Genomic DNA, 27,967 nt, shown 5'->3' on the forward strand with positions numbered 1-27,967 from the left:
AGGGGTATGGAGGATCACCGGTGGATATGAAATCTTGGATGTGGGTTTTGGGTACTTCCTCGTTAAATTTGATCGCATGGACGATCGAGAGAAGGTTTTACTAGGGGGGCCATGGATGATCTTCGGTCACTATATTGCGGTCAAGCCATGGACACCGGATTTTAAACCTTGTGAGGACACTTTCGGGGAGACTATGGTTTGGATTCGAATCTCTGGTTTGAGCATATGGTACTATCAGGATAAAGCCATGATGAGAATCGCTTCTGCTGTGGGAAGACCAGTCAAGGTGGATCTGGCTACTAAGTTGGCGGAAAGGGGAAAATTTGCTCGGGCTTGCGTGCAAATTAATCTTGGTTTGCCGGTGGTCCGGAGTGTGATTGTCGATGAGTTTGAATATAAGGTGGAGTATGAATGCTTACACCTTATTTGTGACAAGTGCAATTGTTTCGGGCATCCAGCAACTGACTGCAGAATGACCCCAATAGATTCGGAAAGGGTGGGTCGAAAGGAAACATCAGTGACCGAGACGGCGGCCCGGGTGGTGCAGCCACAGGAAGCTTCAAAAGAGAAAATTTTTGAATTTGGATGCAATCCCAAAGAGTCAGTGATAGTTGCAGAAATTGGGGAGGAATTAGATGATATGTTGCATGGGAAGGAAGTGGGATCCCAACATTTGGAAAATGAGGCTGGCTGGACCAAAGTCAGCGGTAAAAGGAGAGGAAAATTGAGTCAATCAAACAAAGCCCAACAAACATCTAAAGATAAAATGCCGGTGCGCTCAAATCAGAAATTGGACCAGAACCGTGACTTTGGGCTACGTATGAGAGGAGCCGAATCAGGGGTGAAGACCGGGTCGGTTAGCGGATCTAAGGCACGCATGGCATCTTCCAAAGAGCAAGGGGGTGAAGGGCAAATCTGTCTCCGTTGCGGTGCCGACTTTCACTGCCATTATCAAAAACGGACACAAGAGGTTGCGCCCTTCTTCTTTGCAGAATTCGCCGTTGACTCCGGACTGCCTTGGCGACACCAGCAAGCAGCAAATCGGCAAATTGGAAGGGTTGTCAGTGGAGGGACACAGACAAACCGGGCAACAACCGGACAAGGACAAGCAAGGCTCAGGGGGATATGATGGTGGATCTTCATCATCTCATTAGGGACTTCAGCTGAGGTTGGTCCTTTTTACAATACAAATTGTTTTATGGATTATTTAGATTTAAGCTTTCTATTTTGGAATATTAGAGGTGCCTCTAATAAATTGGCCCGGGTTCATAGTAAGGAGTTAGCGAATAAATTTCATCCTACTTTTTTCATTCTGTTTGAAACCCATATTGCTTTCGAGAGGATGAAATCTTTTTGGAATAATCTAGGTTACCAGGGTGTTGGTATTGTTGAGGCTAATGGTCATAGTGGGGGTATCTGGGTTCTATGTTCTAATTCAAATATTTCTGTGAGAGTATTGGATGTAGTTGATCAATGTATCAGTTTTGAAATCACTATGGGCAATACATCTAGTTACTGCAGTGCGGTGTATGCTAATCCGCATATACATCGGCGTAAAGAACTGTGGGGTGACTTGACAAGGATTGCTAATATGATCCACGGACCTTGGATTGTGTTAGGGGACTTTAATGATGTTTTGTTGCAGAGTGAAGTTAGAGGGGGGCAATTTAGACTTGCCAGAGCAGAACAATTTGCGGAAACATTGGAGGATTGTGGGTTGTTTGATATGGGGGCTATTGGGAGAAGATTCACTTGGTACAGGAAGGTGAAAGGTGGGGTGCAGGTGGCCAAGAAGCTTGATAGAGCAGTCATCAACCAGGACTGGCGACTAATGTTTCCGGAGGCTTATACTGAGGTGCTGGCGCGCCTTCACTCTGATCATTGCCCATTATTCACTAGGTGCAAGATGGCAAAGAGGGCTACCAAGGGCCATCGTCCGTTCAGATTCCAGGCTGCGTGGATGACTCATCCTCTTTTTAGGAATGTTGTTGATACAGCTTGGAATAGAGGAGCTCCGGATGTAGTTAAATGTTTGTTGGAGGTTCAAAAAGATGCAACTAGCTTCAATAAAAAGGTTTTTGGCAATATTTTTGTTAAGAAAAGGGAGTTGGAAAGGCTTTTGAATGACGTTCAGATTACTCTGAAAAGTCGGGAGGATCAACAGCTTAGGATCAAAGAGCAAGTTTTGCATCAAGAACTAAATGCTGTCCTTCTTCAAGAAGAGTTATTGTGGTATCAAAAATCTAGAGAACAATGGGTGAGATGTGGAGATAGAAATACAAAATTTTTTCATCTGCAGACAGTTATCAGGAGAAAGAGGAACAAAATTCATGGGTTATTTTTGGAGGATGGGTCTTGGACCACGGAGACTACGACTCTAGAAATGGCGGCAAATTCTTTCTTTCAAAAGCTCTTTTCTACAAGGGAGGATATTGACCTGGACGCCATGGGGCCTTTTCCTTGCCCGTCTCTTAGTACTGAGGCTTGTCAAAAGTTAGTGGAACCGGTGACGTCTGAAGAGGTTAAAAGAGCTGTGATGACCATGAGTTCATTTAAAGCCCCAGGGCCAGATGGATTTCAAGCAATTTTCTACAAAGAGTTCTGGGACTCTCTTAGCAACGATGTGTGTAGACTGGTCAAGCGAGCCTTTGAGGGTGAGCCATTGAATGCGGCTATTTTCGATACTCTCATTGTTCTAATTCCTAAAGTGGAAGTTCCCTCTTCCTTACGGGAGTTTTGGCCTATTAGCTTATGTAATGTAATTTATAAAATTGTCACAAAGGTTCTAGTTAACAGGTTCAGACCTTTCCTGTCGGAGATCATTGGTCCTTTGCAAGGAGGGTTCATTCCAGGAAGAGGAACCACAGAGAATATTATCATTGCTCAAGAGATTATGCACTTCATGAGGAACACCAAGTCTCGAAAAGGGACCATGGCATTCAAGATTGATTTGGAAAAAGCTTACGACAGGGTAGACTGGCGTTTTCTGGAAGCTACTTTGGTCCGGTTTGGGTTTTCAAAGGCTACCATTAATCTTATATTGAATTGTGTGACTTCCTCTTCGTTGGCAGTTTTGTGGAATGGGAACAGGCTCCAAAATTTCAATCCGAAGAGAGGGTTGAGGCAAGGAGATCCTATGTCTCCTTATCTATTTGTACTCTGTATGGAAATGCTTGCCTGCTTTATCTCTCATAGAGTTTCCCAAGGTTTGTGGAACCCAGTTGCGGTTTCTAGGAATGGACCACGACTCTCTCATTTGATGTTTGCAGATGATCTTTTGCTTTTCTGTAAGGCATCAAAAGCTCAAGTAATAGAGGTCATGCATTGTTTGGACTTGTTTTCTAGAGCGTCAGGTTTAAAGGTAAATCTTCATAAGTCAAAGGCCCAGTGTTCTAAGAGGGTGTCAGAGAGGAGAAAAGAGGTTCTCTCAGGGGTCTCTAACATCCGGTTCTGCAATGATTTGGGTAAATACCTGGGAATTAACATCGGTCATGCCAGAGCTTCCAGGAAGACGACTCAGGAGATTATTGAAAAAATTTCGAGAAAGCTCTCCAGTTGGAAAGGACGCCTACTGAATAAGGCAGGGAGGCTTTGTCTTGTTAAATCGGTTATGGCCTCTATCCCAGTTTATGAAATGCAAATTTTTCTTCTCCCGAAGTATGCATGTAATAAAATTGATTCCTTGATGAGACAATTCTTGTGGAAAGGCCAAGCGACTGGAAAAGGGCTGCCTCTGGTCAGGTGGGAGGTCGCCATAACTCCTAAAAAGGCAGGAGGATTGGGTATTAGGGATACTTCCTGTGCTAACATGGCACTTCTGGGAAAGTTGGTATGGGATTGTCTAAATAATAGTGAGAAGTTATGGGTGCAGGTTCTGAAGCATAAATATCTCAGGAATCAATCTGGTATGAACGGAAACAGTAGAAATTCTTCATCGGCTACCTGGAAGAACATTGTTAGTGCCTATGAGCATCTCAAGGAAGGGCTTCATTGGAATATTGGAGATGTCCACAAATCAGTTTGGTATGATGAGTGGACTCCTTTTGGTAAGCTTTGCAACCTTGTTCCTTATGTACATATTTCTGAATCAGATTTCATGGTGGCTGACTTGTGGAAAGGGGTGTCTTGGGAGGTTGATAGTCTTACCACGCCTATTCCGCATGAGATTAAGCAGTTTATTTATGGTCTGAGATATCCTAGTTTGACTGAGTTGGAGCCACAGTGGGAGTGGTGGCCTGCAGCAACAAAAAAGTATAGTGCAAGGGAGGGTTACAGATGGTTATTAAAGAAAACATTAAATTGGAATGCCAACAGTAATTGGAACTGGTTGTGGAACACAAACATTCCAGAGAAGTTCAAATTTACTATGTGGCTTAGCTTACATGATGCTCTACCAACTGAGACCTTTCGATTCAAGCGGCATTTAGCTTCTTCAGATATGTGTAAGAGATGTAATAAGGCGCATGAGACTTTGGAGCATTGCCTTAGAGACTGTGAACGATCAAAGGCAATCTGGTATATGTTGGATCCTAGTATCCTGGACTCGACGGCTGGTACTGCTCTTGAAGAGTGGTTTCGGAAGGCCTTGGCTAACAATGAGGCGTCCTTTGGTGCAGGGCTTTGGTGGGTATGGAGACATAGGTGCAATGACATATTCAACACTGACAACCCTTGGACAGACCATAAGGTTGTTGCCTTGGCCAGAATTACCGCCAAGGACTTACAGGTTTACAGGAATCGAAGCAATGCCTTTAGGTCTCTCCGAAATTGCCTGTGTTGGGAACCACCGGTAGGCAATAGTTTTAAAGTTAATTGTGATGCAAACTTGTATATGGATTCAAATTTAGCGGGATTTGGGTGTATTATTAGAGATTCTAAGGGAGATTGGATCTCGGGCTGCTCTGGAAGCATTTTCCCTTGGTCTATAATCAGATGTGAATTATTTGCTGCTTGGAGGGGGCTGGTTTTAGCTTGGGATTGCGGTTTGAGGGATATTATATGTGAAACAGATTGCCTTGACATTCTGCCCATCATGCATGAGCTTACAAGTGGGTATCCCTCTGAAGTAACAGATTTGGTTCACAAGATTCAGGAGCTTTTATCTCGTCCTTGGCTTGTTCACATTGAATGGGTGTCCCGAGAAGCAAATAGAGCTGCGGATTGGATGGCTAAATATGGTGCCAAGAGTAACTCTAATCATGTTATTTGGTCTGAGCCTAGTGTTGATCTCCAACGAATCATCCGCTCGGATCTAGAATAGTTTTTGCTTTGTTTCTTTCCTTGTTTAGTCACCAAAAAAAAGAATCTTTCAAAAACTAAATTAGTAGTTAACCAAAAATTTAAAATGGATGAATCTTTTTATCAGCGTATTGTGCATGTAATAACCCGTTGGCAGTGATAAATCTTTAAACTCTGATTTGCTACGAATTAGTCATTGTCAGATTGAAGTGTAAAAAAAAAAGTAAAAAAAGAAAAAAGTTTTGTATTGATGAAACGACATCAACTTTATTTTTTTTAATTAAAAATGAGATTCAAATCCAAGATTTTAAGGTGAGATAGAAAAAATTATGCCATTTAAACTATAAATCAGTAGCACATCAATTTCACTTTATAAATATCATTTTAAATTTTCAATAGATAATAGATATCTAAAAGTATTTACTTAACTTACTAAAAAAAATTAAAAATTAATATTTAATTTTAAAAATATAAAAATATATAATTATTAAATATTCAAAATTTATTATAAAAAATAAATTAGAGATCAAATTATAAGCACCATAAAATTTAACAGGATAATATTCAAACCACTTAGTTATAACTTATAACAGACATTTAGTTTCCGATCATTGGAGATGCTTTAACTCACCTCTTCTCAACATAGTTCCCCCATTTCTCTTCCACTTCCTCTCCCGCTGTCGTTTGTCAGCGCCGCCAGAAACGACTCTTTAGCCCTCCTCGACGTCGTTCCTCTGGTTGAGCTTCGTGCTGCCGTTTCATTCACTGTGTCTGTTATTTGAAATTTTGTGAGTTCCGCCAATGTTGTTTGTTATCTATGGATTTTTACTTCATTTTATCCTTATTCATGGAGTTAATTGGTTTTGTGATGACATATGTCTTTTAGGAGTGATATGTATTGTGTGTTCCATCTTGAAATTTTGAGCAGATTTGATTAACCTTCAAAATATTAGTTGTGCGGTTCTGCAGGCTAGAATTGTTAAAACTTGGTTATAGTTCGATATAATTTTCGCAGTGTGTATTTAAAATTGTGATGCGGCTGAGACCTCTTAGTCCACTTGTAATTGGATCTTGTTATTCAAATTTCTCTGAAATTTAAGGGTTTTGCTCCGTTTCGAATTACATGTTCAGCTAGTGATGCAATTGTTAGTTGACTTTGTGAAACTTAGCTCTAGTAATCTGATTTTTCCTGCAGTTACGTCGTTGATGCTGCTGTTCCGAATAACATTAGCACATCAAGACGTGAATTTCATGATTTGCTGAGTAAGCCATCATTGAATGACATCCTTCTGTTTTCCTTTTGTCTTAGATGGTTTGTAATATAATATTCTTGAGTAGAAATTGTTTATTTTTCAGTACAAGAGATGTAATTTTTGAGTTAAACTTTTTAGGGCTATTTTAGGAAATTGCTACAGTACTCCTGGATATTACATTGGGACAGAAGAGTGCCCAATGAACTCTTTTCTGAAGCTGCTCTCCATTCCCATAGCTCTCCTCTCCATTCTTTCTTTCTCCTTTCTTCACCCAACTCGTAAGTTATAACTAACCTCCCTCTGCTTTTGACACTTTTTGTTCCCATTTGCATTGCAATTCAATAAGCTTTTGAAAAACTTCCAGATTTCTTGGGTTGGAAGGCACTAATGTCGTCTCAGCAAGTGGCAGATTTGGTTGTGAGGAATGGGGTGATATATACAGGTGATGATTCTCTCCCGTTTGCAGAATCCATGGCAGTGGCCAACGGGAGGGTTGTCCGTGTTGGAAACCATTCCTATGTGCAGGTTTTTCTTTCACTTACCCATTTATTTCAATTTTGAATTAACTTCTTTTATTCGGATGCATGCAAGGCCATGAATGGAATATATAGAATTCATTAGTTCCATCCTATTACATCACATGGTTTTTGGTAAATTTGGGAGCAATGAGGTTGAATACAAACATTTCACCCCCTCCTTCATGACCAGCATATGAGCATGGAACTAATCCTTGCTGTTTTGTAAGCAACTTGATGGTGGGATAGCTCGCTGTCATGGACCGATACCTTGACATTTGTTTAAGGGAGGATAAGCCTCTGTTTTGCTTTACTTACCACACTCCCTGGGTTGAATCCAAACATTGTAGTTATAATCCTCTTCATACCTTACTTTAGTTCACTCTATCCTTGAATATCCAAACCATGGAATGGAATTGATATTCTGTTTTGTTTAACTCTACTCCACCATCCACTTCATTCTATTAAGGGATTGGAGGAATGTGGTTCAAAGGAGTTATAATGTTTGGATAAACAAGAATGCATTATATTGGTAGCAGCAAAATACGGGGTTTTGGTAAAATGGAATGACGTTTGTTCCATTTCTAACCACTCCACTTCATATCCATTATAAAATTCAAGCAATGAATGAAAACTGATTACATTCTTTGAGCTCCTTTCCGTTTCATTCCACTGAAACTCAAACCACCAATCCAACCACATTCCATTAGTCATTAGTTACGAAAACAAATGTGACTTTGTTATTCATCTATGTGGGTTTTGGAGTCCAAACTGAGTTTGATCGCACCACACATATGCAGGAGTTGGCCAGCTATGGAACTGAAGTGTTGGATCTTGGTGGGAAAGTTGTGGTTCCGGGGTTTATTGATTCCCATGTGCATTTCATACCTGGTGGATTGCAGGTTCAGTTCATGGTTTACTCCCATATTAAAGTTTTATTCTTTTCTCTGGTGCTCATGTGTTTCACTTTGCTTATTGTTTATTTATTTTTGGCAATAATGATATGGTATATATGTTCAAAATATTTAGTAGTCCTGGAAATACTCTCAACCTCTAGCGTGACTCTTGAAGAAATTGTATGTACTGCTACCTTATGTATCAGGTGGTGTTTTGAAGTGAGAATATCAATATTATATCATTGATTTTGTCGACTTGTCATAGACTAGGATACTCAATTCATTTGTGTGTAAGAAACTAATTATGTTTAGAAATCCCATATCTTTACGATGCTTTGTTGTGTTCCCCCCTTTTAAAGTCCTATTAGAGCAGATGATGCAGGTGGATCTGACAGGTGTGAATAATAAGGATGAGTTTATCAGAAGGATCAAAGATGCAGTACAAAGTAGGCCTTGTGCTTATGCTTATTTCGTAGTTTTGATGGATAGAAAATTTATGCAAAACTTATGGTTTTCTTGAAGATGATCATACTCAATTCTCGTTTTAAATGTGTTCTTAATTTTAAACTTCTTTCGCATTTATCAAATTTGGTTGTGATTCTGAAGCTAAATATATCATTTAAATATGATGTTGATGCAATAAAAAATGAATGATACCTATGTTTTCATCAATTGTCTCTTTCATTTTATTAACCCCTAACTATGTTAGAGATCTGATTCTCACTTTCTGTCTGTCCAACTGGTGGGTTACTTTTCTTAGCATAAACATTACTAGTTGCCTTTCAGAAAAGGTTTTAATTTTTCTTTCACTTTGCTAACAACAATGGAATATCTTGTTGAATCTGTCAGAAACTTATGTTCACAAAGTGGGAAATTATCAAGCATTCTGAATAATCGGGTATGATATGTACTCATTTTGTTCACTTTTAACTTTAGGTACAAAACGAGGTTCTTGGATTTTGGGTGGAGGATGGAACAATGATTTATGGGGAGGAGATCTGCCAGCTGCATCTTGGATTGACGATTTCACTCCTTACAATCCCGTGAGCCTTAATGTTTCCGATGTTCCTTAGTATTTGGATATCTTCTTTCATAATGATGTATGTTATTTGAATTATACAATCAGGTATGGCTATCAAGAACAGATGGTCACATGGGCTTGGCTAACTCAGTGGCACTAATGTTGTGCGGCGTGACAAACTTAACAGCTGATCCGAGTGAAGGGACTATAAAGAGGACTCCAGATGGAGGTAATGGTTTGTTATCTTTCTATTAGACAGATTTGGAATTCTGATCATTCTTTTAGATTCAATGTTTTTAACCTTCTGCAGTGATTATCTAAAGATTATATGATTACAAATTGGTCTTTCTACAAGTAATAGGGGATTACCCCTGTTTGCATGTCCTACTCTTTAATTAACCAAGTTTCATTGCTGCACTGTCAATCACAAAAGGAAATAACTTAGAAAGTTATATATTGTGCATTTTTAAGATGATATTTGTATGTAATATTGAGAGTCTTATTACTATTTTTAGGTTAACTGAGCATTGTTTGGTAAAGTCATTTGAAAGCCTCCACTAAATAGCTTAATATATGGGAGTTTTTCTATTTGACATGATGTTGGAGGCTTATATTCAAGTGGTTAATAGTTTGATCCTTGCTAACTGATTTAAAATTGAAATTTAGCAATATGTAGGTTTGACCTGGCATTATTATTATTATTCGCATTTGAAACCCAAAGGACTTGGGTCAAAATGCATGTTAAATATAAAATCATACATGAAAGTTCACCTAACAACTTAATCTTGGGAGAGTTGGCTTTTGAAAAGCGCCCTGTTACTGTTTCTGGTCAACCTTTGCTGTCTATTATGTTGTATGGGTACTTCTAAATGGTTGCCACTCCACTTGTGGGATAGTTGTGAATGCTTCTTAATCAATATAGAATTTATTCTCCTTCGTAAAACAACAAATCTTATAGTTGAACTATTCTATTTAAGTTATAGAACAAATTAGTATGATATTCTTCCGAATGTTATATTTATAGAAATATTCTTATTCAAATATTATTTATGTTATGCTAATTTTATAATTTAATTACTCTTTTATTTATTAGGGTAAAGAATACTTCGTGTCCCCAATGTTTGCGATTTTTTTTAAACGTTTAATTTCATTCAATTTTGTCCCTAACGTTTTCGATTAATTCAATTTTGTCCTTAACGTCTTTTATTTATGTCAAAATTATCCTTAGAAGTTTTCAATTTTGTCCCTAAAGTTCTATATGAAATTAACGTCCACGGGTAATTTTGACATAAATAAAAAACGTTAGGGACAAAATTCAATGTAATTAAACGTTAGAAGTATTTTTGAAGAAAATTACAAACGTTAGAGACAAAAAATATATTTTACCCTATTTCTTATTTTACAATTTTATAAAATATTTCCTCCCATACCTGTACGCTGCTATTTGAAAAATTTTCATACCCCGGTATCTGTATTTGTATCTGAAATAGGTATTGTACCTGTACCGATGCAACTCATTTTGAGCAGAAGCTCCCTTACCTGGTTCTCACTCTCCTTTTTGTTTCTTCCGCAGACTATGGTTGCGTTTGTTTCTTGGGACTGAGACTAGGGGACTGAGATTGAGTATTGTGTTTGGTAAGCAAACACTGGAACTAAAATTTTAGTTTCGGGACACAATTTCAGTCTCTTCAGTACCTCCAGAAAGTGGAGACACGGGGATTGAAATTTCTGGGAACGTGGACTGAAACTTTAATAATATTTCTTTTCGAAAATACCCTCATTCAACTTTTCAAATTCCCGATTTTAGCCTCACACAACTTTAGTAACCCAGAAAATCTCTTCCTTCTTTGTTGTTCTTCGCCCCTCTTTGCTGCTCGAAGAACGACCGACAGCATCGCCGTTGCGCGCTGTCGCCCGTTGGCCCTCCTCCTCCTCCACTACTTTTGGTTGGTTTTCCTTTTCGAATTCTTCCCTCCCCTTTTTTTTGAGACTTCATTTCTGTTCCTCTTGTTCTCTCTTTCTTTACATGCGAGACCTTGCTACCAAGACCTATGGCGGATTTTGGGCTCTCTGTCATGAGCCGTTGTTCAGAATAAAAAACTATGATGCAATTGCTCATTCTACCACACCATATTTGGCTATTCTGTTGCTTTTTCATTCTTCTGAATTTGGCTATTCAGTCCTGTCTCTCGGTCTCTGTCTTCCAGTCTTAGTCTCTCAGTCTTAGTCTCCCTTCCAAACGTAGCCTAATGTTTTGGTTATTGTAATCTACCAGTTTATGAATTTATTCCACCAATTTAAAATGCCAAATGCCAATTTCATTTCAAGATTCATTATTCTTCTGTATTGGCTAACTTTGTGCAGTGTTGCTAATTATTGTATTGGCCTGTTGACAACTTGTCATGCAGAACCTACTGGATTGCTGATCGAATCTGCAATGTCACTTGTTATGTCGCAGATTCCAGAGGATTCAGTAGATAATAGGAGGGAGGCACTGCTTAGAGCAAGCAATCTTGCCCTGGAAAGGGGTGTGACAACAGTTGTTGATATGGGAAGATATTATTCAGGGACTTCAGCAAATCTTTCTTGGGAGGATTTTACAGGTTAACTTGGATAGTTTGAGTCTTTGACATTCAATTACAGTTAATAAGATGCAATTACTTATCATATTTCTTAGTGTTATTTTATAATGTCATTTTGTTTTTATTTATTTGTGTCATCTGAATGACAACATAGCCATAATGGAAACTGTTGTGCCTGTTGGGAATTGTGATATTTACTGTTTCCTTGCTATACATATTCTTTTCTTTTCTTTTCTTTTCTATATATAAACATCATAGTGCTAACTGTTGCCCACTTGAGCAATTCACAATTCTTCTAAGATTTCTTAATTGGACCACTGCTTAAGTTTTCAAAGAACTGATTAGGCAAACAGTGCCTTTTGTACTGAATTCCAAGATATAGTTGTAGAATCACAATCAATGCATTGAAATTGAATACAATATTAATCAATGAAGTGACAACCACGAATGTTGAGGATTTACATTATTTTCCATTGTATGATTTCATTTTTGTAATACCTTAACTTAATCTAAATTATACTTTCCGTTGTATAAAAAAGTAGATGGGAAATATTTTGTTGTGTGGCACAATCCTAAAGCCAATAACAATGCCTGTTGAATTGTCGATGTTTTCTCCTGATGTTCACATATATCTAATTATGATCAAAGTCTTATTCTTTTGCTATGATGTTTTGTTGTTTGTTGTTTCTTAGTTTTTATTTTTTCAATCTTTACAGATGTTTATCAATGGGCTAATTCTATGTCAAAAATGAAAGTTAGAGTGTGTTTATTTTTTCCAATGGAGACATGGTCACGTTTAGTGGTAAGAGCTCTTCTTCACTTATGGTTATTTTAATAAAAGGTTCAGTATTGTCCTGCTCTGCCTAAATTCTTAGTGCTGACTCTCATTCGTGTTTATATGTCTCGATTTCTCGGTAGTTTTGTGTACATAATAAACCTCCAATCTCGTTCTTGACAAAAGCACACAAGCGACAAAGTAGTCCTACCAAGATTTTAGATTAACAAATTTGTCCCTCATCATATATATATATATATATAAGATTTTACAGGACAAGATAATCCCATCAAATCCATTTGGGAGCCATTTTCAGTTCTAATTACAATGTGTGTGGGGGTGTCAATTTATTTGATAGAAAAAGAAATTTTATTAGAAAAGAAGAGAATATACAGAAGAGGATAAGTTATCCCCACAGAGGTACAATAGATAGTTAAGGCACTAAAACAAACATCCCATCTCATGTCTTGGAGCTTGTTGAATATACCTTAAAGACATCAGGCTGTCCAGGCCTTTAACTGATGAGACTCTAAAAGACTGCTGTGATGGATGAGTCTTTGGGCAGCAGAATTGTTAGTATATTTGGGGCTTCATCTTCCTCCCTACGATGGTTCTTGGGCCTTTAACCATGCTGTTCAGGCTGTTTACGTTGGTCATCTTGAGGACACGACGTGACTTTTAAGTTAGCGTTAGGACCTGTTTCTTTTGGTTGAGTGTTAGGACCCTTTAACTGAGACAAGTATGTGTGGAAAGGTCTGAGGGACTTGGGTATTATGGGGTGTCCAATGTCCTACATCGAGTAATCTGGGATGTTTGATGTTGTATTTAAAGAAAGTGGTTCTCCCTTAAAAGCAGCTTTTAAGGTGTAGTTTTTCAATTTCCATGGGTACTTAACAATGTTATCAGAGGCAGGATTAAGGTGAATACTGAGTACTGATAGTTGAGTGGCTACTGCTGGGTCTACGTCAATAGAGGGAAGCCATCATGAACATTGGCTCTCTACCGGTGGTGTATTGTTAGGGACTTGGTATTATGGGTTGTCTAAAGTCCCACATTGAGTAGTATGGTGTTTGTTGTATTTAAGGAGAGTAGTTTTTTTTTCCTTAATAGCTAGCTTTTAAGGTGTGGTTTCTCACTTTCCTTAGGTACTTAATAGAAGGTCTTATAGGGATGTGGACTTAAAGAGCTTACAACAGGACTTAACTATATGTGGTATCAAGGGAAAGTTAGTTGAAAGGTTGTTTGGCTTTGATGTCACAGCTAAGGGTTATATTAGGGCGGACTCTAGGAAGGGAAGGGGTTTAGAACATTCTATAGTGATAGACAAGCAGGTTTTGTGGGATATGATGACACCTGGCATCTATTTGTGTAAAGCTCATGAGCTATAAAGGACTTTCCCTCTTAGACATATTGTGAAATTGTAAACCGATGCTTTATAGATAAATGTTTTGTTTGTTTTGCTTCTGTGTAGAGGAACTCTATCCTCTATCTTGTATTATTCTTCTCATCTTAATGAAATTCTTCCTAAGAAAAGGATTATATGGTTTGCGGAATAGAATTTCCCCTGGCTGTAGATGCAAAGCCTATGCAAAGATTTGTATTGATTTCTAGGGTTCTTAGTGATTTGCCATTGCATAAGGGATAGTGCACTAATCTTTCTTCACATTCTATTTTGGAATTATAGTTCTAACACTTTCCTGCTCAGGATGTGATCAACAAGATGGGTTATGCCTTGAGCGAATGGGTGTACATTGGTGGTGTCAAAGCTTTTGCTGATGGCTCATTGGGTTCCAATAGTGCATTGTTTTATGAGGCAAGACCAAACATTCAAACTTTCTGTTATTTATTTAAAATCCTACATTGTTAATATTCTGTATTATATTTTCACTTGATCTTGGTGGAAGAGTGTTGACAAGGGGACACCTATCTTTTGGTAGACATAATTTTATCCCCATGTTTAACCATGGTCATGTAATCATGTAGTCTTCATGGGATTTACTCTGGTATTTTATTTCGTAGCCGTATGTTGACGATCCAAACAATTATGGCCAACAACTTATAGAGTCCGAAGCTCTTTTCAACATGGCTTTGGAGTCAGATTTATCTGGTCTGCAGGTGATTTGTTCTTCTTTTAGTATGAACACTGATATCAAATCAAGTTTTAGTTACCAGCTAGTTGCCTCGCTGTTTGTATCTTTCAGATTGCAATCCATGCTATAGGGGACAAAGCAAATGACCTGATCTTGGACACATATGGCTCAGTTGCCTCTACAAATGGACCGAGAGATCGAAGATTTAGGGTAATATGGTTACTGTAAGTTAAATCTACGGAAGCTTCTTAATAGGAAACTGAAAATAGAGAGTAGAGAGAGAGAAGAGGAGAAGTTTTCTGAAATGTGTATTATGGCTTCTCAAATCTCAATTGAGTGAGTTTTCAGTTTATATACAAGAGATAGGTAGTTTGTGGGGGAAGCTACTCAAAGGGTAATTTAGACTTTGCACTGTTAAGTTAGTGACAGCTAGTACAGCTTTCATCCTAGCTGGCAGAAGCTAGTTACTGCTGTTCCTAATGTTCTAAGCCAATCTGAGACTTCTTAGCTTACCCTATTACTTCTGCTATAGGGATAGAGTTCTAATATAATCTTTGTGAATTAAATCAAGTTACTGAAACTCTGGTTGCAGATTGAGCATGCTCAGCATCTGGCTATGGGAACTCCACACCGATTTGGCAAACAATGGGTTATTGCTTCTATGCAGGTTTTCTATGATTGTTATGTTTTCACTATCCGTTTTGTCTTTGCCCTCTTAATATGATGATATAACCGTCACTTGAGTAGCTGAAGTGTGCAGTTTAAATCAGCGTTTGCTAAATATGTTCTAAATCTGTCACCTCTCATCTTTTTGTCTTTTATGATGATGTATTATTTCATATATCATTTAATCTTGTTCTTTTTATTGCAAATACAGTTCCATCTTACTATGCTGAAACTAGATATTGTTTATATTATATAATACCATATCAGAGTACCTTTTGAATCTTGAGATGTGTTTTCCAAACCTACCACTACTAGTGCATTTTGGTACTCAAAGATGCATTTGCTACAGCTTTACAGGGATTGGATTCTAGCGGCCACTAATCTTATTCTATTGCATTGATAAAGTAGCTTTTCCAAATTTTACATTAATAACTTGTTTGAAAATCCTAGAAATCAGTACTGGGATGAGACCTTTCTCTCCACTACCATGTTCCCCAAAACTGCCTTTGTTTTTTTACTTTCAATTTGGCTGATTCTTGACTGGCATGAAAAGTAACCTAATATGCACCCTTTTGGTATGTATGATTCCCTGTTCATTTGTTTTATGCCTTGAAAGTATAAACATTGTCCTTCAAAAGATTTGTGACCGCTTTCTCGTTACCAATCATCAACAGCCAGATCACTTGCTGAATGATGCGGACACTGCCAGGAAAAAGCTTGGCAAAGATAGGGCTGACAATGGATCTTATTTATTTCGGTCACTCTTAGAAAACAATGCATTAGTGGCATTTGGTTCTGACTGGCCTGTAAGTTTGTAACATATATTAGTACTTGTCACTATGCAAATTTTCATGCTTCCCAACAGAATTAGTTAAAAGTTATGTTTTCACATTTTGTGTCTGTTTTACAGGTGGCAGAGATAAATCCCTTAAGTGGTATAAAGACAGCAATGAGAAGACAGCCTCCTACATGGGAAAATGCATGGATTCCATCAGAGTGCATTTCATTAGATGATGCGATAAAGGCGTAAGCAGGATAAAGATCTTTTGTTTGAAATTTGAATAAAACCACTGCATATTCAGTTCATTAGTACTAATCATATTCGTACTTCAATCTGGCACATTGATGCATGAAGCCATGATTTCTGTTTTCTAGATGATGATTGCATGTTACATTCTTGCTACTTCTTCATATGATACTTTTTGATGATTGTAATGCTAATTGTAATCTTTTAACTTACTTTTCAAAGGTGTTTTTATCCTATGCTCATAATGCATTTTCAACATCGTGTAACATGATTTTCTTTTGAGTGGTGCTATATGATGTGAATGTCTTATGAAACTTGTTGAACATTAGTGGTCTGAGATGAACAAATATATTACTAAAGAGCTGGCTGAAATCATGATTCGTGAGGAGGTTAAAATCTACAACAGATAACGATGACAAATATTTTCATACCAGTTTCTTATTGATACTTCTTTTTATGCTTCCTCAGCATTTCTATTTGCTTCTTCCTAGTCATGCATGATTCTAAATCTCTGTCATCCTTACAGGTATACCATTTCCGCTGCTCGGGCAAGCTTCCTTGACAATGATCTGGGATCCTTATCTCCAGGGAAACTTGCAGATTTTGTCATACTAACCACTCATTCCTGGGAAGAGTTTGCTGAAAGTGCATCTGCATCTATTGCCGCGACATATATTTCCGGTGTGAGAGCATATCCTTGAAGGTATTCCATAATCTATTTCAAGTTTTACAATCAAATTTGCATCAGATGTGCAGAAGGAAAGAAGTGTTGTAGCGCCAGTCCTCTGAAAGGTTTTAAATACAGTCATCTTATTTTTTATTTTTTTAGGAAGATTAATACATACGCATGAGAATGTGAACATTATTTTAATTCCATATTGGTGTATTAATTATTTCATATTTGTTCTTGTCATGTGAGTTTTTCTATATTTCTTTTATACGACTAATACTAGGCGTACACCAAAATCAACTATAAAATCAGCCATTGTATTTTTATACGTATACAAATACAAAAATTTAAAAACTGGAAAAACAATCTCACTCTCACTCATACGCTGCGCTCCTCCCTTCCTATACTCCTGAGTCACATGCGCCAAACCATCTCCACTTAGTCGCAATTCTCTCGTCACGCCCGCTACCATGTTTGTCTTCGCGCTACATCTTCACCACTGAACTAAAACAAAACTTATTTGTCTTTCCTGCTTATGCATTTTGGCAAAGTGCATTTCGGTGAGCTTCTTCTCCTGCATATCCTTCTTCCTGATTGATCTTTACTACTTTTTCCCCAAATACTCAATTACAAGTTTGATTTAGGTCGTGTTTGATTATAGTTGTTCACTAGAGAATCTCGTTTTTCTTTTTCGGGGTTTTTGTTTGTTTTTGGTGTTTTTCCTTGTTATCGTCATTGATTGACTATTTTGTTGGAGTATTTCGACTACTGGTGCGTGGAAGCTAAAGGATTTTGGTTCATATGTGTTTCATGGGTCCACAATTTTCATGAAGCACTTTTTCATTTGGATATAGAAATGGAATAATTTGACCGATCTTTACTTTAAAGTAGTCAAAAGAGATGCTACTCTTCAAAGGAACTTTCTCTTTTGGATTATCTAGTAACTTCTTTTAATTAATTGACAAAGATAACACAGTTTATCGATTTTCATGTTGTTGTCATAAATATTTATAATTGAGTACTTGTTTAGTTGTTTTCTTGAATGCCATATTGCAAGATGAAGACTTCATGCCATATTAAAATATTAGTTTTGTTTGTGTTTGGTTAACATTATGAAGGTGTTTGATTATATCATGGGTTTGAGCTTTGATTTAAGTCTTGCTTTGTTGGATTTATGTTCTTGATTTAAATCATTTGATCATACTATTTGTTCTGAGGATTACCTAAAATGATGTTTGGGCTCAGATGTGAGGCCCAAATGCTCAGGAGAGTAGTCTTCGACTTGTCCTGCGTCAGATAATCGCCGTCCGAGTTGTGTGTTTGAAAAGGTGGGGGATGATACCTGCAAGACACTCCAATGCCTAAGTCAGCACAGGGCTTAGTAGGTTTAAGTGTATTGGAACTTAAAGGTACCTAAGTGTGTCAGGGTATTTATAGGAGATGAGCCAATAACCACCGTTGAAGTAGTTCTACTTCTGATGGTGGATAACTGTCCCTTTATCTTAGGGTTGTTGAGATCTCCCTTCTAGAAGTGGGTGAGAGATTCTGGGAGGCAGTTACTCACTTAGTAAAGTGTGAGCTGCCTGTCTCGAGCTGTTCCGACCTCTTAGAAGAGGTCGGATACGTAGATGAGGCCGTTCTTCTTGATTGGGCCTCTTAACTTTATTGGGTCTGGCTTATATTTTGGGCTAGGGTATGAACAATGCCCCTACTCGAATCTGATCTCTTTGTTTGAGTCAGATTCGAGTATTAGATAAGGTCGGAGATACACAAATCAGCAGTCGACAGCTCCTTTTAAAGTCATAAAACCGACGTGTTTTGAATTAAAAATTGAGGTGATCTCAAGTTGTCAACCGTCGCGTCCGTTAGCTTTTCACATTAATACGTGGAAGACGGTTACATTGGTAACAACGCACTCTTTTAGTGAGTGAGTTGTTTTTCAATTGTGCCCCTAGTATTTTATAAATACTTTCACCCTCTTTCTGTTTCTTGTTTTTCGTCTTCTCTCCGAACTTTCTTTCATGCTTTCTTCTTCATCCACATTTTAGTGCTTTGGTGTTTTGCTCGCCCCATTTCCACTTACAGCTTCCTTTTCTCCCAAAAAAGGTTAGTTTCTTGCTGTATTCTTTTTTTCTTGGTTTTTACAACTTTTTCTTTGTTTCTGGTTAAGTGAACTGAATGATTGAGAGGGAGATTCTGAGTAGGTTTTTATCGTACCTGCATTGTTCACAGTAGGAGACTTTGAGATTTTTCTTTACAAAAATCGTTTCTTTTGTGGTTGTTGACTGTTCTTTTGCTTTATTTGAAGAGAACTGTTTCGTTTCAAACTTGTTTTTAATGGTTTCTTTTCTTTATGCAATGTAGGTATTCCTCCTTATATTTTCAACCTTTATTTCCCAAAATGTCTTCCCGGATTTCTGAAAATTTGTTGCGATGGGTAGATTCTTCTGTTCTCATATCAAACCCTTTTGTTTATAGTGTTTTCGTAGAGTAACTTCGTAAGCATCATAGAATATGTAGTTCTATTGAGGACGAAGCTAAATACGAAATAATTTCCCCTGACCCTGAAGATCGGGTTTGCTGTGGAAGGGTGACCGAGTCGGAATCCCACTTTATTTTCATGTATGACTACTTGTTTACTCGTCTAGGAGTTACTTTCCCTTTTTCTGCCTTTGAAATGGAGGTGTTGTCTCACTGTAGGGTGGCCCCTTCTCAGCTCCACCCCAATTCTTGGGGTTTCTCAAAATTTACCAGTTTGTTAGCCGTGAACTCGATTTTTCGATCTCTTTGAGAGTCTTTTTTTATCTTTTTCATTTGATCAAACCTTTTAGTGCTCAAAACAAACAGCAGTGGGTCTCCTTTCGAGCTATTCAAGGTTGGAAGGTGTTTTCCATATTTGATGAGTCGTTTCATGATTTTAAAAATTTCTTTTTGAAAGAACGAGCCATCAAAGGCCATCACCCATTTTTTCTAAATGAAAATAATGAACCCCGCTGCCAATTATACTGGGCAGAGGTAGCCCCTGTAGAGAAGTACAAATTTGATAGATTTGGAAGAAGTAGAGGAGGCTGTGGTTGAGTTTTTTCGAGAGGCTTGGGGACGGGCCCCAAACCTTGACACCAAGAAATTTCTTCTCGGAACTCCGAGCTATGTCTGGACCGAGTTAGGTAACTTTTTGTTTTTTATTTTTGATTTTATAGGTACTTTCGTATTCTTCCAATTTGTTCTTCCGACTTGTTTGCCAATCATTTCCAATATTTCTTTTCAGATAAAATGAAAGGTAGTTCTAAGGCGTACCAGAAAGCGCAGGAGGCCAAGAGGAACGCCCGAGGCCAAGCTGCTCAACTGCAGGAAGGCGGAACATCGGCTACTCCTTCTCCACAGAAGTCAGATGCGGGGACGGCTTCTTCTGGTTTGGTCAAGTCAGTAAATCTTCCTACCCCTCAAGTTCCTCCCTCCTCGAAACCCTCTTCAAAGAAAAGAAAGACTTCGGAATCTGGGGTCTTCAACATTGGTGACTTTGTTTTTCACATGTTGAGGTTCTGTGAGAGGCACATCCTTCCACATTGTTCTATTGCCATGGATGATGCCTCCATCAAAAACCATCTTCAAATCTTAGTCCGAGGAAGGATACGGACTGCAGGGGTTTGCGCTTCTCTTCTCAAGGAACTGGAGAAGACTCCTTTGAGTGCTACTCAGCATTCTTTGGAGGTTTTTCAAGGCCAATTGGCTATATTCCGAGAGGATGAGAAGAGGTTGACGGAGGAGAGGGACCGGCTGAAAGATGAACTCTCCAAATCTCATGAGAAGGAGAGGCAGCCGATGGCCTCTTGCGCTATGGCTGAAGGCTTAAAGGAGAAGGCCGAGCAGAACTACGTTCATTTATTTTTGGACAAAATAGAGCAGAGGGAGGAATTGGAGCGGCTCAGGGAGGGATACCAGGACTTGGAGGAATCTGTTGCTGAAGGTACTGAGGCGGTGTTCGAGGTGTTGAAGGAACAGGTACGAGTTTTGGTTCCCGACTTGGACCTGTCACTTCTTCACCCTAACAAAGTTGTTATTAATGGTGAAATTGTATTTCCTCCTCGTCCTCCCACTGATTCCGAGTTGAAGATGGCTGGGCAGTGCATCATTGAATCTCCCCCCCGGTGGGGTTAGCACATCCGAGGAGTTTCTGTCGAGTTCTTCCGTCCACCCTGATGTTGCTCCGACCCCTGATGCCGAAGAGGTTCCTCCGACCCCTCCGACTTCCGTGGCCGATCCGACTTCCCCTCCTGATGGTGAATCCAATTCTCTTATTGGCCCTGTTTGAATTTGTTCTCAAGGCCTGGCTTGTGGGTTCTTTTATAAACACTTATATATGTTTTTGTAATCTGCGTTGGTTTCTAACTTTTGATCCTTAAGAAAAGGATCTTTAGCAACTGCTACTGTTTATTTTTTGGATGCTTTTTAAATAGGACCCTTAACAAAGTAACCTTTGCTTATATCTGTTTATGAATGCTGGTGTGGTAGACAATTTGCTGTTTCGCAAAGCCTTTTGGTGGAAGTAATGCTTCTGCTTAATGTTCTTTAATTTTGCAAAGCTTTTATGAAAGCTTTCGCAAAGCTTTTTTATGAAAGTTGTTAGTTAAGCAGTTTCTGAGGATCTTTTGTTTGACAAGTTTTTATGAAAACTTTTATTGAGTAGCCTTCCAACTACTTTCCATTTTCCATTAAAACGTTCAATTTGTTTTACCTTTTAATCATTTTTCATAGTTAGGTTATTTTTGCGATGCATTTTGCTCTGCTCGGGGGCTTTCCGACTTATAAGTCATTTGCCTTTTATTGCCGATTTATTATGCTCATCTTTTTACAACCTCTTTATACTGACTTGTACCTCGTCACTTTATCCTGTCGGCCACATAGGTCGGGTAGCAGATTTTCGCGCTTTTTTGAGCTTAAGTCGGTGCATATCGTAGTAAGGGTAATGGAATTTTTAAAGAAAGAAATACTATTATTGAGGAAATATAACTTTACAAATATGCTTTGGCTACTAAGGGAATAAATTTCATGCCCCTAGCCCCCACTTTGATACCTCGTTAAAACCCCCTTCAGAAAAATCCTTCTCGAAAAAAAATCATGAAGTTGGAAAAAATAGTACATCAGGGAACGGAGTACGCTTCTAGCTATAATATCTTTTCATATTGCAAGCGTGCCACGATCTAGTGAGCTCAGCTTCATTCAGGTCGGACACTTTATAGTAGCCCTTTTCCAAGACTTCAGTCATCTTGAAAGATCCTTTCCAGTTTGCAGCGAGCTTCCCTTCTCCCGACTTGTTTACTCCGATGTCATTTCGAATGAGAACTAAGTCATTTGTAACGAAGCTTCTTCGAATGACTTTTTGGTTGTACCTTATTGTCATTCTTTACTTTAACGCTGCTTGTCTTATTTGTGCTTATTCTCGAACCTCTGGAAGTAGTTCTAGCTCTTCTTTTTGGGCTTGGATGTTGTCAACCTCGTCATAGAATCTCACCCTTGGACTCTGCTCGTTGATCTCTATTGGGATCATGACTTCTATTCCATATGCAAGTCGGAAAGGTGTTTCTCCAATCGTGGAGTGAGGTGTTGTTCTATAAGGCCATAGTACTTGAGGGAGCTCTTAGGCCCAAGTTCCCTTTGCATCTTGCAACTTCTTTTTTAATCCTGTCAATATAACTTTATTGGCGGCTTCATCCTGTCCATTGGCTTAGGGATGCTCTATTGATGTGAATTGATGTTTAATCTTCATGCTAGATACTAGGCTCCTGAATGTGGAGTCTGTGAACTGGGTGCCATTATCCGTGGTGATAGAGTGGGAACCCCGAACCGAGTAATTATATTCCTATAGAGAAATTTCTGACTTCTTTGTGTCGTGATAGTAGCTAGTGGTTCTGTTTCTATCCATTTGGTGAAGTAATCTACTCCCACAATCAAATATTTGACCTGTCCCGAAGCTTGGGAAAAAGGTCTGAGTAGGTCCAATCCCCATTTTATAAAAGGCTAGGGAGAAGTCACACTGATAAGCTTTTCGGGTGGGGCAACATGAAAGTTTGCATGCATCTGACAGGGTTGGCACTTTTTAACGAAGTTGGTGGCATCCTTTTGCAAGGTGGGCCAAAAGAACCCAGCTCATATCACCTTTATGGCTAAGGACCTCGCTCCGAGGTGATTTCCACAAATTTCATTATGTACTTCTTCTAGGACTTCTTCTGTCTTAGAGGTCGGGACGTACTTCAGCAATGGTGTAGATATCCCCCTTCTATAGAGGACACCTCGCACCAAAGTATAGTTATGGGATTCCCTTCTGAGTTTTTGGGCTTCCTTTTGTTTCTCGGGAAGGATTTCGAATTTCAGATATTCGACTAGAGGAGTCATCCATCCCAAGTTTAAGCCTGAGATAGGTAGGACGTCCAATTTGCTGTCTGTCTTCGTAACTGTGGGCTCCAGGAGAGTTTCCTATATCAAGCTTCTATTATTTCCTCCCGACTTGGTACTTGCTAGCTTGGAGAGAGCATCAGCTCAGCTGTTGAGCTCCCGAGTTATGTGCCTAACCTCAGTTTCCAGGAATTGCCTGAGATGCTCAAGCATTTTTTCTAAGTACCTTTTCATGTTGGGATCTTTTGCCTGGTACTCTCTATTAATTTGAGAAGTTGCTACTTGAGAATCACGGAAGATTATTACCTTGTTAGCACCGACTTCTTTAGTAAGTTTTAGCCCTACGATCAGAGCTTCATATTCGGCCTGGTTGTTAGAAGCGTGGAACTCAAATTTCAAGGATACCTCTATCTGAGTACCTTCTTTATTGTCCAATATTATGTCGACTCCACTTCCGACCTCGTTAGAGGATCCGTCTACATAGAGATCTCAGGTCGTGGAGGTCTCGCTCTAATCACTTGTGTATTCTGCGACAAAGTCAGTGAGACATTGGGCTTTGATTGTTATTCGAGTTTCATATTTCAAATCGAACTCGGATAGCTTTATAGCCCATTGAACCATTCTGCCTGCAATATCCATTTTTTGAAGGATCTGCTTCATAGGGTGGTTCATTCGGACTCTTATGGCATGAGCCTGGAAGTAAGGTCGGAGCCTTCTAGATGCTACAATTAAGGCGTACGCAAACTATTCAGTTTTTGATACCTTAATTCAGGACCTTGTAGCACCTTGCTAGTGAAATAGATGTGATGCTGTTCGACCTTATCTTCTGGTATTAATGCTGATGCCACATCTTTCTCAGCGACAGCTAAGTATACTACGAGTTCTTCCCCTGTTCTCAGCCGAGTAAGGATAGGAGGCCTGCTCATAAACTTTTTGAACTCTTGAAAGGCCTCTCCACATTCAGGGGTCCACTCGAACTGGCATCCTTTTTTAAGTAGTGAAAAAAGTGGTAGGGATCTCAATGTTGATCCTGCCAAAAATTTAGATAGAGCTGCAAGGCAACCGTTTAGCTGCTGGACTTCTTTTAAATAGGTTGGTCCACTCGAACTGGCATTCTTTTCTAAGTAGTGAAAAAAGTGGTAGGGATCTCAATGTTAATCCCACCAAAAATCTAGATAAAGCTGCAAGGCGACCGTTCAACTGTTGGACTTCCTTTAAACAGGTCGGTCCACTCGAATTGACATCATTTTCTAAGTAGTAAAAAAATAGTAGGGATCTCAATGCCGATCCCGCCAAAAATCTAGATAGAACTGCAAGGCGACCGTTCAGTTGCTGGACTTCCTTTAAATAGGTCGGACTCTTCATTTCTAGGATTGCTCTACACTTATCGGGATTAACCTCAATTCCCCTTTGTGTCAGCTATAATCAAGTTAAGATCATAAATCTAAAAAAGTAAGACCTACATCAAAACTCAGACCCATGCTATAATCAAACACTCTTTTAATGATAATCAAACACAAACTTCCAAGTACTAAGAATAAATATGAAGCCTCGTCTTGTAATATGACATTAAATAAAACAATTAAACAAGGATTTAATTATAAACACTTATGACATCAACAATATAAAAGAAAATAAACTATGTTATCTTTGTCAATAGGGGTGTGCAAAAAAACTGGTTTGACTAAACTGAACTGAAACTGAATTGAAACTGTTTTAAATAAACCAGTTTTTTTAAATAAAAAACTGAACTGAAACCATAATTTTTTATAAAAACCAGTTTATTAAAAACCAGTTTTTATGGTTCAGTTTAGTTTTAAACCAAATAAAAACTGGTTTATTCACATCAGTAACTTCAATTCAAAACATCCTAATCGCGTTTGGAAGATTGAATTGGTGAAAACTGAAAACGCAAAAACCTTAATCGCGTTTCAACATCCTCTCTCGTCTCTCCCCTTCTGCCGCCGCAACCAACCCACCGCTGCCACCGTCAGAGTCGCCGTCGTCGAACTATTCGCCGCCGTCGCTCACTGTCGCTCACCGTCGTCTAACACAGTATCATCTCTCCCTTGCTGGTTGCTGCCGTCGCTACCATTCCTCTCTCGTCTCTCCCTTGCTGCCGCCGCTACCAACCCACCACCGCCATCATCACCGTCGCTACCAACCCCTGCTGCTGCCATCTAACACAGTAGGTAATCTCTTTTCTCTTATGTTTTACTATGATTGGAAGCAGGGGAGACAATACTTTTTTACCTAGTCAATTAGTAAGCCATTTTTACAGTTACCCATTTCTATTTTAATTTAATTATTGCAGCTTTTTTGTTTTAGTTACTATGAAGTTTTGTACTGTGGCTTGAATTTGGATACCAATTTTGAGTATTTTGGAGTAGTTTTCTAATTGAAAAGATTGGATTTTTAGGATCTTTGGTTGAAGATGGTTCTAAGTGCTGTTTTTGGTTTCTTGGTGCTGATTAATAGTTTCGGAACCACACATGGAACTGATACTGATATCTTCTTTTCTTTTCTTTTCTTTAAATGGGGAAATTTGTTATTTTTGAAAAATATTTTGTAGAATGTAGATAGAAATGAAGTATCTTTAGATTTAGGCATACTCATTATAAAGTTGGTGGAGCTCATGAGTAATTTAGCAGTGTTGACAAGGTTCAATTTTATCATGAATATTAATGCCTAAAGTGTTGGAATTCATTAGTTATCATTAGAGCATGATACATTGCTGAATTTTTTTTAATCTTGTTTTTAATTAATCAGGCCAACAGTTCTAAACCATTAAGAGTGAATCTGGCGGTTTTAGACCAAAAATTGGTTGATCCAGCAAAGAGATTAAAGGGTCTTCTCCCGGACTGGGTGGACGCTGTTGCTTATTCTAGTTTTATGTCCAGTTATACCTTTTAACTTTTTGTTAGCATCCTCTGTAGGGTATTCTTGTTCTGTGATTAATTTTGTACAAGATAGCCTTAGGAATTGATACAATAATTCTAACTAATGCCCAATTAATGTGTTGGTATGCAATTTATAGAAAAGCTTTCTGTCAGATCTTATAAACTTTGTTTTATAATTATGGTCTATAATTTCATTCCAGTTCACTATTAGTCTTAACTGTGCTATTTCTTCTGTTTGCTTTCCAGTACTCTTACGTTTGCTTATTGTTGATGTTGTTGTAGACTAGATGAGGTGAAAGCTCAGAGAGCTCTAGAATGCCCTTGCATTGTTGACTTGCAAACTGGTTTTTGCGGCTTTCATTTTTTGGAGGCGTTTCTCAGATTTCTAAAGAGAGCATTGCTGAAGAAAAAGTAAGTTAGTGTTAGCATGTAATGATGTATTTATTATTTCATAGTTTGTGTCATTTTATTTATTTATTTTCCTTTTTAAAGTGTTGTTTAGTTGTTTGCATTGGTCACATGTGTCATTTTTGGATGCTGTTTGGTTCCGACGGGGCAACAAAATCTTGCTCTCCTATAAAATATGATGTTGGCAATCGATCTAAGAGTATAGTTTAACTGATTTACGTGAAATTGACAAAAGGGTCTTCAAATAATTGATGATGAAGAATCACATATTGAGTCTTTGATTAATAGCATCATAAAATTATTATTTTGTGTTCTGTACTTATCTCCCGTTTATTAGAAGCATGAATATAACTCAATGAGTCTTGAAGAAGTGAAGAATAAAACAGAAAGAAAAAATATAGCAGACTTGTGTTACAAGAAAACAGAATGGTAGTATGAATTGTGATTGAATTTACTGTATATTGATTACACTGAGTTGGTCGTATATATAAGAGATGTCAACTGAGATTAGCTTAAACATACACTAATCACAGCTGGTAAAACTAATTCTAACTAACTCAAGTTAATGCTAACAGCTTTGGTACTGCTCCTGCTCACTTTATCTTGTTTGTTACTTTTTCAAGACACTAAATTACTCTCAAAATACACACAATAGCAGTAACAGATTTTCTATCTTCTAAGTCTTCTTCCCAATTAAAATCTGTGAAAGCATACAATCTTAAGTTAGTGCATTTGGTAAATTGAATTTATGAGTTAATTTGAAACTTTATAAAGAATTTAATTTCATGAGTAAAAAATTAAATAACCTCATTTTTTATTAGAAAGAGTTCATGTTCAAATAAGGTGAATGTGGTTTTCTTTGGTTTCTGTTGCTGCCATATCTCCAATAAATGAGGTTTTATTTATTCTAAATTGAATAACGAAAATAGTTAGACACACAAAAAATTAGTTATTATATATTTATATAATATATATTATTTAACCTATTTTTAGTTTGTATTTTATATTTTAATGTATATTGTACATTGGTAATTAATTTGGTATATAATTTTCGATATCCACTTACATGATTGTTTATAATTTATAAATGTTGTTTGGATCCTCAAATTTACTCAGCTCATAAGCAGAACTTAGTTTATACAATTGAAACACAAAGCCAAACACCCAAAGTGAGATGGTTTTCTGCATAGATATAATTAAATCTCTTCTCCCTTCATTACATATATATCTCTTTCCTATTATTGGTTATTATATATAGATAACACTTTTAACTCTAAGAACAAATTATGTGCCATTTTCTATTAAAGTAGACTAGATGTCACATGTGTCTTTTGTATGAATAAGCATTGAACAAATTCGATTTATTGGTTTTGTTTAATTAGTTATTTAATTTACAATTAGGTTTGTTGCTCATATTAAAAATGTCTGAGAGAGAGGAGCATTCAAATCCTGCTGTTCTTCCTGCTCATCCCTCATTACCTCCTCAACCTAGTGGATCTTCTGGGCGTAAGAATCGATCAGAGATATGGGAAC

General features: G+C 38.0%; 2 protein-coding genes across 4 annotated transcripts; both read left to right on the forward strand.

Annotated features, from left to right (window-relative positions):
* Positions 1 to 1,342: 1,342 nt before the first annotated feature.
* LOC148549819 (uncharacterized) lies at positions 1,343 to 3,122 on the forward strand. The gene is made up of 3 exons (XM_088495797.1): positions 1,343 to 2,232; positions 2,476 to 2,758; positions 3,072 to 3,122. Exons 1-3 carry the CDS (start codon positions 1,343 to 1,345, stop codon positions 3,120 to 3,122), a joined length of 1,224 nt encoding a protein of 407 aa, XP_088351923.1.
* Positions 3,123 to 5,804: 2,682 nt separating this feature from the next.
* LAF3 (Amidohydrolase family) lies at positions 5,805 to 16,973 on the forward strand. Of its 3 annotated transcripts, none has more exons than XM_016315068.3 (17): positions 5,805 to 6,026; positions 6,434 to 6,501; positions 6,630 to 6,769; positions 6,856 to 7,016; positions 7,807 to 7,908; positions 8,276 to 8,348; positions 8,839 to 8,945; positions 9,029 to 9,152; positions 11,332 to 11,526; positions 12,222 to 12,307; positions 13,986 to 14,093; positions 14,300 to 14,395; positions 14,482 to 14,580; positions 14,963 to 15,037; positions 15,711 to 15,842; positions 15,947 to 16,062; positions 16,590 to 16,973. In XM_016315068.3, the coding sequence occupies exons 3-17, from the start codon at positions 6,691 to 6,693 to the stop codon at positions 16,762 to 16,764; spliced, it is 1,728 nt and encodes a 575-aa protein (XP_016170554.1). In that variant the 5' UTR covers positions 5,805 to 6,026; positions 6,434 to 6,501; positions 6,630 to 6,690; the 3' UTR covers positions 16,765 to 16,973. The 3 variants fall into 3 exon arrangements, with proteins under 3 accessions (XP_016170554.1, XP_088352771.1, XP_088352772.1); XM_088496645.1 differs by having other exon boundaries at positions 5,830 to 6,026; positions 8,285 to 8,348; XM_088496646.1 differs by lacking the exon at positions 5,805 to 6,026 and having other exon boundaries at positions 6,434 to 6,550.
* The last annotated feature ends 10,994 nt before the right edge of the window (positions 16,974 to 27,967 follow it).

This window comes from Arachis ipaensis, chromosome B8 (assembly GCF_059453495.1).
Source record: "Arachis ipaensis isolate K30076 ecotype BB chromosome B8, ASM5945349v1, whole genome shotgun sequence".
In the NCBI taxonomy this organism is placed as follows: Eukaryota; Viridiplantae; Streptophyta; class Magnoliopsida; order Fabales; family Fabaceae; genus Arachis; species Arachis ipaensis.